Here is an 18,928-nt window from a genome sequence, read left to right as displayed (position 1 = left end):
ATAACTGATTTTTAGTCTTTTTTTTTAAGCCCTTATTCTCTGAATTATCTTTATTCTGAAATGTCAACACCTTAAAGCTTTGCTTTCCATAATCATCTCATTCAGTTAATTAAGGAAGGGTTATCTGGCATTTTTCCTTGGGTTGGGATTTTTATTGGAATCACTGAATTTATAAATGACTTTGGAGAAAAGTGACATTTTAATGCTATCGAGCCTTCCTATCTATGAACATGGTATCTCTTACTTATATTTACGTTTCTCAGAAGTATTTGTTCAAGTGACTACTTCATTCGACCTTTTATAATGGTTAATACATAACAGTAAAATTTAATTCATTGACAGAATTTTTTGTTGAATATTAAGATATGGTTATAATATAATTTTTTACATATTTATTGATACAAAATAGAACGTGGAAGACCTAAGGAATGAATAGCCTGCATGTTTATTAGCAATCTATCTTAATACCGTTCCTCAGCTTGAAAAGGGCTATATTCTAAATATTTTATTGCTTAAGGAGTAAGCCTTTGCTGTTATCCATATGAGAGGAGTGACACGTTAGAAAGTTTGTGATTCTGAGTTGTATTATCGTCAAATAGAGAATCATCTCATCTCTAGAGATAGAGTTTAGAGATTATTTTTTCTTTAAAAGAAACATTGTCTCTGCTTTAACTCGGACAGTCTTAAGTTGTAACTTCAGAATATCTGTGAAGATTGTTACCTCAAGTGGTGACCTTTCTGTGACTCATTTAGGGCATCTGAAATAAATTCATGCATATCTTACTGACAAGAAGCTAACTGAACAGTTGACTAGACTTACTTTTGGTGTTAAGTGTTAGAAAATACTTCTTGATTTCCAATTTTATTTTGATTATAACTGGTTGATTTTTCACATAACTAGTCTAATTATATAATCTTATGAACCTTGTTTCTTCAGAATTTTCCCCATCACCATAGTAGACAGATAAACTTCTAACTTATCTTCTACTTGTTGGGTATCTAAATCCCACCCACTCCTGTAATTTACCCATTTTTAAAATCCTTTCCCAAACTTCCTCTTTATCCTACCTAACTTCTTTCTTTGAGTTCAAGTCTCTGTGACATCTTTATGCTGCTGCCTCTAATAAATAATTTTCCAAAGGAGAAAATTCAATTTCTGTTGAATATTGAACAAGTCAGGATACTTGGGTTTGAATCCAGACGCTGGCCACCTCAGAGACCTTGAGCAGGTTAATCAGTATTTCAGATTCTCAATTTTCTCATCTGTAAAATGAGAATAATAGTTAGCTCATAGAGCTGTGTTGAGGATGAAAGAATAGAATATATGAAAATATCTTGCACCATTCCTGGTATATAGTAGATGCTCAATAAATGTTAATTTTTTTCTATTTAATAGAAACTGTACAAGAGAAGATTATTAACATTTTCCCTCCCTGGATGGTTAGTATCTAGTGTAAAGCATTATCTAAGTGTGAGTTACATGATGGTCTAAGCATCTGAAAAGGGAAAATCAGCAAGAGAAAGCCTCAGTGAAGGCTTTGAAGGTTGAGATTAGAAAAACGAAGAAAATGAAGAAAATGATTTTATTATTGGATTTTAATTTTACCTTCCCTTTAAAAAATACAAAATTTTATCATTATTATATAATAAAATAATTATTAAATGTACGGTGTTTAGACCCAGAAAATTCAAAACATGAGAAGATAACAGTTTTTTTTAGGTAAAATCTAATAAGCTATGAGGCAGCTGAAATCTTTAACTCAGTAGACAAGCATTTTATATATTCAGTTTTGCTAAAAGATACATTTAGAAAAGATATCTTTAGAAATAAACTTCATTCCAAAATGGATTATTTGTATTCTGACATGTTTTTACTGATAGAAAAATGAATCTATCAAATCCATTAAGTTATATCATATTTTAAAAACTATCAAATTATACATATATCTTTCGTGGCTTCTTTTCACTGTATATTTTAACCACAGGTCAATTAAATGAAGATAAAGCTTTGGCTTTCCAAAGAATTGAGGGGTTTTAAACAGGAATGGCATACTTAGTTTTCTATATTCTGTGCTTAGAATTATTTTATGTAATGTGGGTATGGATTTAAGGTCTGAGGTAAGGGAAGACAGGAAGCCACTGAAGTAATACATACAGGTGTGACATAAAAGCTTGACCTAGGGCAAATGAAAATAGGAATGGAGAAAGGACTCATGAAAAAAACATTTTTGAGGTAAATTTGACAGGACTGGATATTGGTTGACTTTTTAGTTGTTTTATTTTATCTTTCCTCTAAGTCTGTTCGTGACAAATTCTCTTAGTTTTCCTTAATCTGAGAATGTCATGATTCCCCTTTCATTCCTGAAGGATATTCTTGCTGGATATAGAATTCTGGGTTGATAGTTCTTTGAGCACTTGAAAATGTACTGCTTCCTCCTAGCCACCTTGGTTTCTAATGAGAAATCCACTGTCATTTGATATTTCCTTAAAAGTTGTGTATCATTTCTCTCTGACTGCTTTCAAGAGTTTTTCTTTGTCTTTTGTTTGCAGAAGTTTAATTATGCTGTATTTTAGTGTAGGTTCCTTTGGGTTTATCATTTTGGGAGTTCATGCAACTTTTTGCATTCTGTAAGTTTATCTCTTTTCCCAAATTTGGGAAGTTTTCAGCTATATTTCTTTCAATATTTTTTCAGTCTCACTCTCTCTTTTCTCCCAGGACTACAATGATTAGTGTTAGCTAAGTGTTAGCTCTTCTGTTACTGTCCCTCAGGCCTCTAAGAATGTTATTTTTTTTTCAGTATATTTTCTTTCTGTTGTTCAGATTGGGTAAATATCAATAATATTGACCTGCTCTTATGTTTATTGATTCTATCATCTGTCATCTCCACTGTACTATCAAGTCCATCCAGCAAGTTTTGTAATTCAGTAATTTTTCAATTCTAAAATTTTCATTTGGTATCCTCTCTTTCTTTGCTGAGATTTTCTATTTTTAAATTGTTTCAAGCATATTTATAATTGTTTTTTGAAGCATTTTTACTGTGGCTGCATTAAAATCCTTGTCTGATAATTCCAACATCTGCTTCTTTGCAGTGTTGTCATATGTTAATTATCTTTTCTTATAGAAATTGAGATTTTCCTAGACCTTGGTAAGACTAGTAATTTTTTATTGTATGCTCGACATTTTGAGTATTATGTTATGAAACTCTGTATCTTATATAAAACTTCTGTTTTACCCAGACACCATGCCAGCCACATGGGCTGGAAATCCGTGTCTCTTGCTTGGCCTCTGTTGACATCCTGAGTTTGAGGCACTTCATTGCTATTTCTCCATGGCTTCCACCCACACTACAGAGGGGCCTGGTTATAGCTGGGCAGAAATGAAAAGTTCTGGCTCCTCAATCAGTCTTCTCTCATACCACCAGAGTGAGAATGAGAGGTACCTCATTACTGTCAAAGGTGGGAATTTAGTCTCCTCACTTAGCCTTTGCTGACCAGGTTAGGGTTGGAGCCACAGTTTTTTTTTCTGTGGTGTTTGCAAGAATAGGCTGTTCATTATCTAACATTTTTCTGTCTTAAAACTCTGTATCTTTCCTGGTTCTTTGGCTAAAGGAAGAAGGCTTTTCTTGGGGCTTTTTTGGTCTGTGACTGTTGGCTGCTGGCATTTCCAGTTCACTGGCTTCTCCAGAACCCAATCTGGGTTATATTAGGCAAAAATAAAGCCAGGGAACTCACTGCCATGTCATTCCTTAGGTTTTGTGGTCTCTAGCCAATCTGTATTCTCTCTACCTTTCATAATCTTGTGTTTTATTTTATATATAATGCCCAGGGTTTTTAGCTGCACTTAGTGGGAGGAATAAGGAGAAGCGCATTTTTTTAAGTGTGTATATTTATTTAGCTGGAGTATACTAGCAGTTTTTAAAACTTATGTTAGGAAAATCTTCGAGAATAGTATTTGAGTATCCAAATAAATGTAAAAACCAGCACAACCTACTTACATGGTCTCTAATGCTCAAATTTCTTAGGGATATTCTAGAGTGGTACAAAAAAAATTGTTCCATAGCCATTTTACTTGTGGCATATTTGTCTTTTAATCACCTTACTTTTATAATGTTAATGTAATATTGTGTTGATTTGGTTATAGAAACCTGGCATAATTTAGGGAGCAAAATTTATTTTTGCTGTTTTAATGTGCTCTTTTCTGTTTACTCCAGGGCTGGTGGACTAGGCCTCAATTTTGTTGGTGCCAATGTGGTAGTATTATTTGATCCTACATGGAATCCAGCCAATGATCTTCAAGCAATTGACAGGTACAATGGTGACAGAATTTAAAGTGACCTGCAAATACTTTTAATCTAAAAATGCTCCTGAATTTTTTAGGTTGCTTACAATATGACTGTCATTAGAAGATAGGGAAGACCTTGTAAAAAAATTTTAAACTTTTATTTAAGATAACCCTGAACTTCTGAATACAAATGGCAGGCTGACAATAGCCATTAATTTTCCATTCATCTCAAAATCCCATTATTGTGACAAGATTAATTTAGAAGAAAGAATAAATCCCCAGTACTGCAGGAAAATAGAAAGGTCACTACTAGTAGATCAGAAGTTTTGAGAAACTCGTGGGAGAATTTTTATGATGAAGGAAGGAACCAGCAGAGAAAAGCCACAATCCCAAGTCAACAGGAGAGCACAGAGAAATTCAAGCATGGGTTCAGCAACTAAAGGATATGGGAGTAGACTAAAGTACATCCTTATGGGAAATTAATTAATGTGCTGACTCTAAAATTCCTCTCCCACACCTTGCACATAAAGAGGGATTAACCTATAACATGTGCTCCTTGATCAAAACTGAAAGAATCATTTCATAAATTTTATAAATAAGTGGGGAATGAGGCTGACAAAAGGTTCTTGCAGTGGATGTTTGGACCAGATCATAAAGCATTGAAACCCAGCTTTCTTATACAGTCCATTTCATCAGTGTCTTATAGTTTTCTGAGTAAAGTTCTTTTACCTCCTTAGTTAAATTTATTTCTAGATATTTTATTCTTTTTGATGTGATTGTGAATGGGATATGTTCTTAATTTCTCTTTCTAATAGTTCATTGTTAGCATATAGAAATGCAGCAGATTTCTGTTTATTAATTTTGTATCCTGCAGCCTTACCAAATTCATTGATGAGCTCTAGTAGTTTTTGCTGGCATCATTAGAATTTTCTATGTATAGTGTCATGTCACCTGTAAACACTGACAGTTTTACTTCTTCCTCTCTAATTTGGATACTTTTATTTCTTTTTCTTGCCTAATTGCTGTGGCAAAGACTTCCAATACTATGTTGAATAAAAGTGTCCAGAGTGGGCATTCTTCTCTTGTTCCTGATCTTAGAGAAATGCTTTCAATATTTCACCATTCAGTATGTTGTTAGCTCTGGACTTATCATATGTGGCCTTTATTATGTTGAGGTATGTTGCCTCTGTACTCACGTTTTTGAGAGTTTTTATCATAAATTGATGTTGAATTTTTTCAAAAGCTTTTTCCACATCTATTGAGATGATAATATGATTTTTATTCTTTAATGTGTTAACGTGGTATATCACATTGATTGATTTGCAGAGATTGAACCATACTTGTGTCCCTGGGATAAATCTCACTTGATCATGGTATATGACCCTTTTTTTTAACTGTTTTTTTCTCCATTTTCCTTTTTTTTAAAAAAATCTTTATTGGAGTATAATTGCTTTACAACATTGTGTTACTTTTTGCTCTATAACAAAATGAATCTGCTATACATATACATATATCCCCATATCCCCTCCCTGTTGCATCTCCCTCCCACCCTCCTTATACCAACCCTCTAGGTGGTCACAAAGCACTGAGCTGATCTCCCTGTGGTATGCAGCTGCTTCCCACTAGCTATGTTTACATTTGGTAGTGTATATATGTCCATGCGACTCTTTCACTTCTTCCCAGCTTACCCTTCCCCCTCCCCATGTCCACAGTTCCATTCTCTACGTCTTTTTTCATGTTTGCCCGTAGGTTCTTCAGAATCATTTTTTTTAGATTCCATATATATATGTGTTAGCATACACTATTTGTTTTTCTCTTTCTGACTTACTTCACTGTGTATGACAGACTATAGGTCCATCCACCTCACTACAAATAACTCCATTTCATTTCTTTTAATGACTGAGTAATATTCCATTGTATATATGTGCCACAACTTCTTTATCCATTCATCTCTTGACGGACACTTAGGTTGCTTCCATGTCCTGACTATTGTAAATAGAGCTGCAATGAACATTGTGGTACGTGACTCTTTGCATTATGGTTTTCTCAGGGTATATGCCCGGTAGTGGGATTGCTGGGTAGTATGGTAATTCTATTTTTAGGTTTTTAAGGAACATCCAAACTGTTCTCCATAGTGGCTGTATCAATTTACATTCCCACCAACAGTGCAAGAGGGTTCCCTTTTCTCCACACCCTCTCCAGCATTTATTGGTAGATTTTTTGATGATGGCCAATCTGACTGGTGTGAGGTGATACCACATTGTAGTTTTGATTTGCATTTCTCTAATGATTAGTGATGTTGAGCATACTTTCATGTGTTTGTTGGCAATCTGTATATCTTCTTTGGAGAAATGTCTATTTAGGTCTTCTGCCCATTATTGGATTGGGTTGTTTTGGTTTTTTTTTGATATTGAGCTGCATGAGCTGCTTGTAAATTTTAGAGATTAATCCTTTATCAGTTGCTTCATTTGCAAATATTTTCTCCAATTCTGAGGGTTATCTTTTCATCTTGTTTATGTTTTCCTTTGCTGTGCAAAAGCTTTTGAGTTTCATTAGGTCCCATTTGTTTATTTTTGTTTTTATTTCCATTTCTCTAGGAGGTGGATCAAAAAGAATCTTGCTGTGATTTATGTCATGGAGTGTTCTGCCTATGTCTTCCTCTAAGAGTTTTATAGTGTCTGGCCTTACATTTAGGTCTTTAATCCATTTTGAGTTTACTTTTCTGTATGGTGTTACCGAGTGTTCTAATTTCATTCTTTTACATGTAGCTGTCCAGTTTTCCCAGCACCACTTATTGAAGAGACTGCCTTTTCTCCACTTTATATTCTTGCCTCCTTTATCAAAGATAAGGTGACCATATGTGCATGGGTTTGTCTCTGGGCTCTCTATCCTGTTTCATTGATCTATATTTCTCTTTTTGTGCCAGTATCATAATGTCTTGATTATTTTAGCTTTGTAGCATAGTCTGAAGTCAGATAACCTGTTTCCTCCAGCTCTGTTTTTCCTTCTCAAGATTGCTTTGGCTATTTGGGGTCTTTTGTGTTTCCATACAAATTGTGAAATTTTTTGTTCTAGCTCTGTGAAAAATGCCATTGGTAGTTTGACAGGGATTGCATTGAATCTGTAGATTGCTTTGGGTAGTAGAGTCATTTTCACAATGTTGATTCTTCCAATCCAAGAACATGGTATATCTCTCCATCTGTTTATATCATCTTTAATTTCTTTCATCAGTGTCTTTTAGTTTTCTGTACAGGTCTTTTGTCTCCTTAGGAAGGTTTATTCCTAGGTATTTTATTCTTTTTGTTGCAATGGTAAATGGGAGTGTTTTCTTGATTTCACTTTCAGATTTTTCATCATTAGTATATAGGAATGCCAGGGATTTCTGTGCATTAATTTTGTATCCTGCTACTTTACCAAATTCATTGATTAGCTCTAGTAGTTTTCTGGTAGCATCTTTAGGATTCTCTATGTATAGTATCATGTCATCTGCAAACAGTGACAGCGTTACTCCTTCTTTTCCGATTTGGATTCCTTTTATTTCTTCTTCTTCTCTGATTGCTGTGGCTAAAACTTCCAAAACTATGTTGACTAATAGCGGTGAGAGTGGGCAAACTTGTCTTGTTCCTGATCTTGGTGGAAATGGTTTCGGTTTTTCACCATTGAGGATGATGTTGGCTGTGGGTTTGTCATATATGGCCTTTATTATGTTGAGCTAAGTGCCCTCTATGCCTACTTTCTGGAAGGTTTTTATCATAAATGAATTTTGTCAAAAGCTTTTTCTGCATCTATTGGGATGATCATATGGTCTTTATCCTTCAGTTTGTTAATATGTTGTATCACATTGATTGATTTGTATATATTGATCAATCCTTGCATTCCTGGGATAAACCCCACTTGGTCATGGTGTATGATCCTTTTAATGTGCTGCTGGATTCTGTTTGCTAGTATTTTGTTGAGGATTTTTGCCTCTGTGTTCATCAGTGATATTGGCCTGTAGTTTTCCTTCCTTGTGACATCTTTGTCTGGTTTTGGTATCAGGGTGATGGTGGCCTTGTAGAATGAGTTTGGGACTGTTCCTCCCTCTGCTATATTTTGGAAGAGTTTGAGAAGGATAGGTGTTAGCTCTTCTCGAAATATTTGATAGAATTCACCTGTGAAGCCATCAGTTCCTAGGCTTTTGTTTGTTGGAAGATTTTTTATCACAGTTTCAATTTCATTGCTTGTGATTGGTGTGTATGATCCTTTTAATGTACTGTTGAATTCAGTTTGCTACATTTTGTTGAGGATTTTTGCACCTATGTTCATCAGTGATATTAGCCTGTAATTTTCTTTTTTTATGATATATTTGTATGGTTTTGGTATCAGGGCAATGCTGGCCTCATAGAATGAACTTGAAAGTGTGCTTTTGCAATTTTTTTGGAACAGTTTGAGAAGGATATTGTTAATTCTTCTCTAAATGTTTGTTGAATTCAACTGTGAAGCTCTCTGGTCCTACACTGTTTTTTGTTGGTAGTTTTGTGATTACTGATTCAATTTTCTTACTGGTAATTAGTCTGTTTAAAATTTCTATTTGTTCCTGGTTCAGTCTTGGGAGATTATTCATTTCTAGGAATTTGTTCATTTCTTCTAAGTTGTTCACTTTATTGGCATAAAACTGTAGTAATCTTTTATGATCCTTTGTATTTCTGTGGTATCAGTTGTAACTTCTTTTTCATTTCTGATTTTATTGATTGAAGTCTTCTCTCTTTTTTTGAAGAGTCTGGCTAAAGGTTTATCAATCTTTGTTATCCTTTTGAAGAACCAGCTCTTAGTTTCATTGATCTTGTCTTTTTTTTTTTTAGGTCTCTCATTTATTTCTGTTCTGATCTTCATTTCTTTCCTTCACTAACTTTCAGTTTTGTTTTTTCTTTTTCTAATTCCTTTAGGTGTAAGTTTAAGTTGTTGATTTGGGTTTTTTCTTGTTTCCTGTGGTAGGCTTGTAATGCTGTAAGCCTCGAAACTGCTCTTGCTGAGTCCCATAGATTTTGGATCATTGTGTTTCCATTTTCATTTGTGTCCAGGTATATTTTTATTTCTTCTCTGATTTCTTCAGTGATCCGTTGGTTGTTTAGTAGCGTATTGTTTAAACTCACGTGTTTGTGTTTTTGCAAGTTTTTTTTTTTTAGTATTAGACTTCTAGTCTCATATTGTTGTGTCAGAAAAGATGCTTGATATGATTCCAATCTTAAATTTACTAAGACTTGTTTGTTGCATAGCATATTGTCTATCCTGGACAGTGTTCCATGTGAACTTGAAAAAAATATGCATTCTTCTGCTTTTGGATGGAATATTCTATAGTTATCTGTTAAGTCCATCTGATATAATATGTTGTTTAAGGCCAGTGTTTCCTGATTGATTTTCTGTCTGGATGATCTGTCCAGTAATGTCAGTTGGGTGTTAAAGTTCCCTACTATTATTGTATTACTGTCAGTCTATCCCTTTATGTCTGTTAATAATTTGCTTTATGTATTTAGGTCCTCCTGTGCTGGGTGCACATCCATTTACAAGTGTTATACCTTCTTCTTGAATTGATCCCTTGATCATTATGTAATGTCTTTCTTTGTCTCTTACTACAGTCTTTGTTTTACAGTCTATTTTTTCTGATATAAGTATTGCCGCCACAGTTTTCTTTTCCTTTCCATTTTCAAGGAATACCTTTTCCCATTGCCTCACTTTCAGTCTGTGTATCTTTAGCTCAAGAGTGAGTCTCTTGTATGCAGCATATAGATGGGTCTTGTTTTTGTATCCAATGAGCCACTCTGTATCTTTTTTTTTTTTTTTTTTTTTTTTGCGGTATGCGGGCCTCTCACTGTTGTGGCCTCTCCCGTTGCGGAGCACAGGCTCCAGACGTGCAGGCTCAGCGGCCATGGCTCACGGGCCTAGCCGCTCTGTGGCATGTGGGATCTTCCTGGACCGGGGCATGAACCCATGTCCCCTGCATCGGCAGGCGGACTCTCAACCACTGCGCCACCAGGGAAGCCCCCACTCTGTGTCTTTTGATTGTAGCATCTAGTCCATATATTTTTAAAGTAATTAGTGATAGGTATGTTCTCCTTTCCATTTTGTTAATTGTTTGGTCGTTGTTTTTGTAATTATTTTTGTGTCTTTCTTCTCTTCCTTGTGATTTGATGGCTATCTTTAGTGCTATGTTGGCATTCCTTTCTCTTTTTTGTGTGTGTTTAGATTTTTGGTTTGTGGCTGCCAAAAGTTCTTCAAAAGGATAACATAAATTGCTGATCGTTCACATACACTTAAGAACCCTAAATTTTTACTCTCCTCACCCGCCATGTTTACTGGTTTTGACATCATATTTTACATCTTTTTGATTTATGTAGCCCTCAACTACTTATAATGGATATACACAATTTTACTACTTTTGTCTTTAAACCATCCTACTAGCTTTATACATGGTTGATTTACTACCGTTACTGTATATTTGCCTTTACCAATGAGATTTTTTTCCTTTCGTTATTTTCATGTATCTAGATGTGGCCTTTTCTTTTTCATGTAGAAAAGTTCCTGTAACATTTCTTGGAAGCTGGTTTGGTGATGCAGAACTCTTAGCTTTTGCTTGTCTGTAAAACTTTTGATCTCTCCATCAAATCTATATGAAAGCCTTGCCAAATAGAGTATTCTTGGTTGTAGGTTTTTCCCTTTCATCACTTTAAGTATATCTTGCCACTCACTTCTGGCCCTGCAGAGTTTCTCCTGAAAAGTCAGCTGATAGCATTATGGAAGTGCCTTTGTATGTAACTTGTTGCTTTTCCTTTTGCTGCTTTTTAATATTCTCTCTTTATCTATAATTTTTACAGTTTTAATTGCAATGTTTCTTGGTGTGCTCCTATTTAGGTTGATCCTGTTTTGTGCTTCCTGGACCTGTATGTCTTTCCTTTTCCAGGTTAGGGAAGTTTTCAGCTATTATGTCTTCAAATATGGTCTCTGCCCCTTTCTCCCTCTTCTTCTGGGACCCCTATAATGTGAATGCTAGTATGCTTGATGTAGTCCCAGAAGTCTCAAACTGTCCTCCTTTCTTTTTATTCCATTTTCTTTTATCTGTTCCTTCAGTGATTTCCACTGCTGTGTCTACCAGCTCACTGATCCATTCCTCTGTATCATATAATCAACTGTTAATTCCTTCTAGTGTATTTTTAAAGTTGTATTTCTGTATTTTTTATTACTGAGATACAACTGACATATTATAGTATTTTTTAAATGAAGTATAGTTGACTTACAGTAGTATATTAGTTTTGGATATACAGCATAGCAATTCAGTATTTTTACAGATTACACTCCATTGAAAGTTATTACAAGATAATGGCTATAATTCCCTGTGCTATACAATATCTCTTTGTTGCTAATCTATTTTATATACAGTAGTTTCATCTCTTAATCCCATACCCGTATCTCATCCCCACCCGCTTCCCTCTCCCCACTGGTAAGCACGAGTTTGTTTTCTATATCTGTAATTCTGTTTTTGTTTTTCTATATACATTCACTTGTTTTATTTTTTAGGTTTCACATATAAGTGATATCATATAGTATTTTTCTTTATCTGTCTGACTTAATTCAGTAAGCATAATATTCTCCAGGTCCATCCATGACGCTGCAGTTGGCAGAATTTCATTCTTTTTTTTATGGCTGAAAAATAATCCATTCTATATATGTACCACATCTTCTTTATCCATTTGTATGTTGATGGACACTGGATTGCTTACATATCTTGGCTATTGTAATTAATACTTCTGTGGACATTGGGGTGCATGTATCTTTCAAATTAGTGTTTTCATTTTTTCCAGATATATACACAGAAGTGGAATTGCTGGATTATAACATAGTTCTATTTTTAGTTTTTTGAGGAACCTCCATACTGTTTTCCATAGTGGCTGTACCAAATTTACATTCCCACCAACAGTGTACAAGTGTTCCCTTTTCCCCACATCCTTGCCAACATTTGTTATTTGTGGTCTTTGTGATGATAGCTATTCTAAGGGGTATGAGGTGATAGCTCATTGTCATTTTGATTTGCATTTCTCTAAAAATTAGCAATGTTGAGCATCTTTTCCTGTGCCCATTAGCTGTGTATATGTCTTCTTAGGAAAATGTCTTTTCAGCTCTTCTGCCCCATTTTTTGATTGGATTGTTTGGGTTTTTTGACATTGTTTTTTTTGATGTTGAGTTGTATGAGCTATTTATTTTTTTTCGATATTAACCCCTTGATGGTCATATCATTAGCAAATATTTTCTCCCATTCTTTAGGTTGTTGTCTTGTTTTGTCAATGGTTTCCTTTGCTGTGCAAAAGCTTGTAAGTTTGATTAGGTCCCATTTATTTATTTTTGCTGTTGTTTCTTTTGCCTTAGGAGACTGATCCAAAAACTGTTGCTAAGATTTATGTCAAAGATTGTTCTATGTTCTCTTCTAGGAGTTTTATAGTTTCAATTCTTACATTTAGGTCTTTAATCCATTTGGAGTTTATTTTTGTAGTTGGTGAGTAAATGTTCTATTCTCATTGTTTTACATGTGGCTGTCCAGTTTTCCCAGAACCACTTATTGAAGAGACTGTTTTCTCCATTGTATATTCTTGCCTTCTTTGTCATAGATTAGTTGACCATAGGTGCTTGGGTTTATTTTTGGGCTCTCTATTCTGTTCTGTTGATCTATACTAAGGAGAAATGTTAAAGAGAGAGTTTCAATTTCAAGTGAAAGGACTCTAATGATATCTCAAAGTCATATGAAAATATAAAGTTCTCCAGTACAGGTAAGTACATAAACAAATATCAAAACCAGTATTATTATAATTTTGGCTTATAATTCTTCTCCTTGTTTTCTACAGGATTTAAAAGACAAATGCATAAAAATGATTATAAATCTGCTAATGAATACATGACATATAAAGATATAATTTATAACATCAATAAGATAAAAGGTGAAAGCAGAGCTGTAAAATTAAGTTGGCATCAATTTAAGATAGAATAAATTTGAATCCACACAGTCTGACTTGCAGAGCCTGCACTTTTAACCAGCCTCTTGCCAGTGACAACTGCCCAGGAAAATAGTCAAATGAAAACCACAGAAAAATATCCATTTCCTTTTGTCTTAACAACATTTGTTGTAATTTTGTTCTTTTTCATCTAGGCCATCAAGACTTATTTATCCCAGTGTTCCCTCGAAACACAGTTCACTGTGCTTTGGCTTTCAGTGGAAGTTAGTTGACAGTAAAACTAAATGAACAGAATTCCTCTTCCTCTCCCTCTCCTTCCATTTACTCTGACAGGAGGAGCAAAGAAGAGAAATGAAAATACTGACCTCCACACTGTATAACAGTTTCTCGACACTTGTCTTTGCATGATAAAAGACCATTTACATATCTGTACTTGATAGACCTAGAAAATGATAAGCATAGGTCCAGTGTAACATGTTATAAGGTTTTTGTCTGTAAAGCTTCAAGAATATGTATACTGACAGAATCTATCCCATTCAGCAAACAATTGCCTTACACCCAAAAGACATTTCCTTAGATACATATTTATTTTTTTTAGACCCAAATCCATTGTGGGAGAGAAAGGGATTATGAGTCCCTCTCTATCCAGGCTGCAGGATGGAAGTGAGAATTGCAGTAACTTACCCCTGGCTTTGCTGTGTCACAGGAGCCCCCATTCTTTTCTGGGAATGCAAGATTTTCAGTACCAAGATGTCCTCTAGTAAAAGCCCTTCTCTGTGAGGAGGAATGGGTAAAGGAGGCAGAAGGAGCACCAAATATAACAATACAGTGTGACTTTATAAGGTCAAAATTAAATTTCCCCCAAATTGTAACATTTTCAAGCATGAAGCAGTATGGCTTTGCCCCTGATCTCCCATGACTATAACAGGTATTTAGAAACAGGTGACCTCATTCAGAACATCCAATAAAGTCTCCACCTGGGAGAAGCTACGGGGACTGGACCTATAGTTAATAAGTGTGGTGAGTCAGGTTAAGAGTTTTAATTAGCACTGCAGTCCATATCAAAACACCTGGGGTACTAATCAACTGAGTGATCCAGTCAGACAAACTGCTTGGAAATCTCTGGATGAAGGCTGTAAATCTGCACTTCCATAGGCTTGCCAGTTGATTACTGCTTTACCTCCAAGGTTTTTTTAACAGTTTTGTTGAGATATAATTAACATATAGTAAACTGCACATATTTAAAGTGTACAGCTGATAAGTTTTGCTGTAGGTATACACCATGGAACCATTACCACAATCAAGATAGTGAACATATCCATCACCCCCCAAATTTTCCTTGTGCCACTTTGTAATCCATCCATCTGGCCCCTCCCAGGCCCCCCCACCAAGCAACCACTGATCTGCTTTCTGTCACTGGATTAGTTTGCGTTTTTGAGAGTTTTATATAAATGGAATCATTCATAAGCTTAAGACTGCCATAAAAGAAAAATCTGAATTTAGGAAAAGTTTTTGCACAGTAGAAGGTGATGTTTATAACAGAAGTGAAGTTGATATGTATATTTTTTTCTATAATACTTTCCTTCTCAATGACTGGCCTTTTTATATGAATTTCTGTTTTTACATTATTATTAAATAATATAGCATATCTAAACATAAGATATTTCTTTTTAAATTAAAATTTTAGCAATATTTCATTTTTATATCCAAAAGCTACCTCCTGAACCCGAAGTTGTTTCACTTGATCTTGGTTGCCTTCTCTTTTTAATGTTTTTACAGAGCATATAGGATTGGGCAATGCAGAGATGTCAAAGTGCTTAGGCTGATATCCTTGGGAACTGTGGAGGAGATCATGTACTTACGACAGGTATACAAGCAGGTAAATATATTTCCCTTTTTCTAATTAAAAGTAAACACTTGTCAGTTTTCAAAAATAATAAATTTGTGTACAAATATGTTTTTTATTTTATTCTAGCTATAATAAAAAATTTAATAAGATTATGAAATACACTCTAGAATACACTTCTGTAAAACAGATTAAATCTTAAGTTCATTGAATTTTAGAGCTGAAAGTTTCTTAGAGCAGTACTTCTTTAATGTGCACATGAATTACCTAGGGATCTTTAAAATTTAGATTCTGATTTAGTAGTTCTGGGTGGAGCACAAGATTCTGCATTTTTAACAAGCTCCCAGAATTGCCAACACTACTAGTCTGCAGATCACAATTTGAGTAGCAAGGTCACAGCTCCCCAAACTGTGGGCCAAGATGTAAGTGTATGCCACAGATGGGGTACAGGTGCACCCAGACATCCTACAGCTCTCTGGGCAGCAAGATTATCTAAGCCAGCTTCCAGCCTTGAGTAACCTCCTCTTTGAGTAGATGTTCACATGTTTCCATTATCTATGTGTGCATGAAGAAGATTGGAGAGGAATACCTTAGGGATATCTAATACAAATGTTTCATGTTGTATATAATGAAACTGGGATCCAGGACACCCCAGTAAATGAAATTATAGGAACAGAACTCAAGTGCACTAACTACTGTGCTGGTGCTTTTAAAATTCATCTAAAATTGCATTAACTCTTTAATACCCTTAGGGTATCAATTACTACTCCATTTATGCCTCTAAATAAAGTTTAGTTAGTCTGTAACTGCCCACTTGAGAAGATCTGGAATGAGGTTCAAGTTTAATTATAAATGTTAAATTTGAATTACTCCCTATATATTCAGCTGGAATCTGTTTAAGAGCAAACATCTGCCACATGTGGTGGTAGTTAACCTAAGAATGATCCAGTCTTAAATTTATGCTATTTTCTTAATTCTAAAAATAGAATTGTACACAGCAGTGTTTATTTTTCTTAAAGCATTTAGCTCTGTAAGAAACCTTTAATCTTTTTGTTCTTAGGTATAGCACAACTACTTGAAAATTATTTTTTCAGACATTAATCTTGGAAAAAAGTAGGATATTATTTTTTCATCTTAGGAGCAGCTGTTTAGGATACTATCTTTGACTTGTCACAAGTAAGAGTCTTTCCTCAATCACATAGTAAGTTTTCTTGATCCCATTACTATATATATTTCCTTTTTGCCTTTTCATCTGACTCATTTAATGAAATAAAATGGCCTGTTATATAATATATAATAATATGTAATAAAAAAGCTTCAGAAGATAAGAGTAATTTAAGTTTTCAGAACTTTGTATGATCTAATTGCTTATTAAAAGAAGCCACTTAAGGAACATTCAGCCATACAACTTGATAAGCACAAATAAAGTTAAGATGGCAATCATATGAGGAAATGGCATAAATGTGATTTAAACATTGATTGGAATTTGAACCAAGGGTGCAAATGGCAAACACACTCTAGCCTCACAAGTGTTCCTCAAATCTCTTGGGGGGAAAACAATCCAAAATGATGTTTAAAAATCCTATAAAAATGTTGGAAAGAAAAAATAGTTCTCTCTGTGGGCCAAAAATGATAAGGAACCCTGAAAGACAAAGGGCAGTTGAGATGAGATTGAAGGAAGAAACAAAGCTAAACTCAGTCATGAGAAGACTACTGGAAAAGGTAGGTACAACTTGTGAATATTCCAAGCTTAGAGTCAACAGATACTAAAAATAGAAAGGAGCCTTGGGTTAACTGTGATGCCCCCTCTTTGGGGCATTATTAATGATCTAACAAGGTGGTTTAACCCTTATGATCTTTCCCCCATTGTACCAGATTGCAGACAATGGAAATGTCTGCTCTCAAGTAGGAACAATAAGTAGAAATACTGGAAGGAAGGAAACAAAGCTCTAAATTTTTGCTGAAATCGAGAAGAAAGTCCAAAATAATAAATACTTGCAAACCCCTCCACCTGCTGCCTGCTTTGAATAATTACTGCAGTAGGCCTAGATAAGCCCGTAAGGCATTTGAAGACAGATGAATATCCCCCCACGCCTCCAAAAAAATAATTAGTATTGAACAGTTTAGGAAAATAAACACCATGAAAATGGCCCTCAAAGATACCAGGTCCTAATCCCTGGAACCTATAAATGTTACTTTATATGGAAAAAAGGGTCTTTGCAGATGTGATTAAATTAAGGATTTTTGAGATGGGGAGATTAGCCTGGATTGTCCAGGTTGGCCCTAAATCATAAGCATTCTTATAAGGAGGAAGCAAAGGGAAATCTGACAGAGACAGAAGAGAAGCCAGTGTAACCACAGAGACGAGATTGGAGCTATGTAGTTATAAACTAAGGAATGCTGGCAGCCACCAGAAGTGAAAAGAGGCAAGGAATGGATCTTCCCCTAGAGCCTATGAAGAGAACATGGCTCTGCCAAAACTTGATTTCATTCTGGTGATACTGATATCAGACTTCTAACCTCCTGTGAGAACTGTAAGAGAATACATTTCTGTTGTTTTAAGCCACCAAGTTTATGATAATTTATTACAAGAGATATAGGAACTCATATAGGCACTAAAAAAGAATTAACATCAGAGAAAACAAAATTAATAGAAAAGAGTAAAAGATTTTTAAAGAAATATAACTATTCAAAAGGTAAATGAGGGGCTTCCCTGGTGGCACAGTGGTTGAGAGTCCGCCTGCCAATGCAGGGAATACGGGTTTGTGCCCCGGTCCGGGAGGATCCCACGTGCCGCGGAGTGGCTGGGCCCGTGAGCCATGGCTGCGGAGCCTGCATGTCCAGAGCCTGTGCTCCGCAACGGGAGAGGCCACAACAGTGAGAGGCCCGCGTACCGCAAAAAAAAAAAAAAAAAAAAAAAAAGGGTAAATGAGGTTGTAGGACCCTGGGAACAACAAAAGACTACTAGAAAAAAAATCCATTAGAGATCCAGAAAATGAGAAACTCCAGCAATAGGCTGAATAGCAAAGAACAAAGTTTTCATCTAAAAGAAAGAGCCATGCAATTAGATTACAGAGCAAAAAGACAGAGGTAGAACAAACACATGTAAGAAAACTTAGGAGAAATGAAGGCTAGATCTAGAAGTTCCAATATCAGTCTTATAGTTGAGCAAGGGAACAGAAGAAAGAGAAGGAAGAAGCCCCAAAGGATGAGAGTCCACAGATTATATGAACCCACTGAGTGTTAAATAGGATGAATGAAAATAGATCCACACTTACATTGTCTTTCTATAATTGTAAAACCCTTAAAATTTCCAGAGATAAGCTTCATGGAGAGAAAAAAAAATTGTCTACAAGAGTACTAGAATTAAATAGATAGCTAACTTCTTAATAGCAATACTGGATATTTCAGAGCAGTAACTTCAAATGAGGGGAAATCATAGCTCTATATTGTCAAAGAAAGTGAATTTTTAATTCAAAACTTTTCCACAGTGGTGGAAATTTTTCCCTCAGTGGTGAATTCTATCAAACATTTAATATTCTTTTTGAGAACAGAGGAGGGAACAATTCCAGCCTACTTTAGAAAGATAGAAGAATCCCGATGCCAGAATTGGCAAAGACATTACAAGAACAGAAAATTATAGACAAATATGTCTCATGAACATAAATGTAAAAATCTTTAACAAAGCCTCTGTTAGAAGTTGAATTGTGCCTCCCCCCAAAAAGAAACATAAAATAAAAAACATATGTTGAAGTCCTTAACCCCTGGTACCTGTGAATGGGATCTTATTTGGAAGTAAGGTCTTTGCAGATGTAATCAAGT

The 18,928-nt window shown here is 35.1% G+C and overlaps 1 protein-coding gene across 1 annotated transcript in view; it reads left to right on the top strand.

Moving 5' to 3' along the window:
* The window catches only part of ERCC6L2 (ERCC excision repair 6 like 2), a gene marked incomplete at both ends in the record, with an annotated part of 144,296 nt that overhangs the window by 77,895 nt on the left and 47,473 nt on the right, over positions 1–18,928 (top strand). The window contains 2 exons of the mRNA XM_079706837.1: positions 4,212–4,307; positions 15,040–15,139. Coding sequence (XP_079562963.1) covers positions 4,212–4,307; positions 15,040–15,139 — 196 coding nt within the window. The remainder of the gene's footprint in view (positions 1–4,211; positions 4,308–15,039; positions 15,140–18,928) is intronic.

The sequence above is a fragment of the Hyperoodon ampullatus genome, assembly GCF_949752795.1.
Source record: "Hyperoodon ampullatus genome assembly, chromosome: 6".
Taxonomy (NCBI): Eukaryota; Metazoa; Chordata; class Mammalia; order Artiodactyla; family Ziphiidae; genus Hyperoodon; species Hyperoodon ampullatus.
Note: the sequence above shows the minus strand (reverse complement) of the source record. Positions and strands in the feature narration are given on the sequence as shown.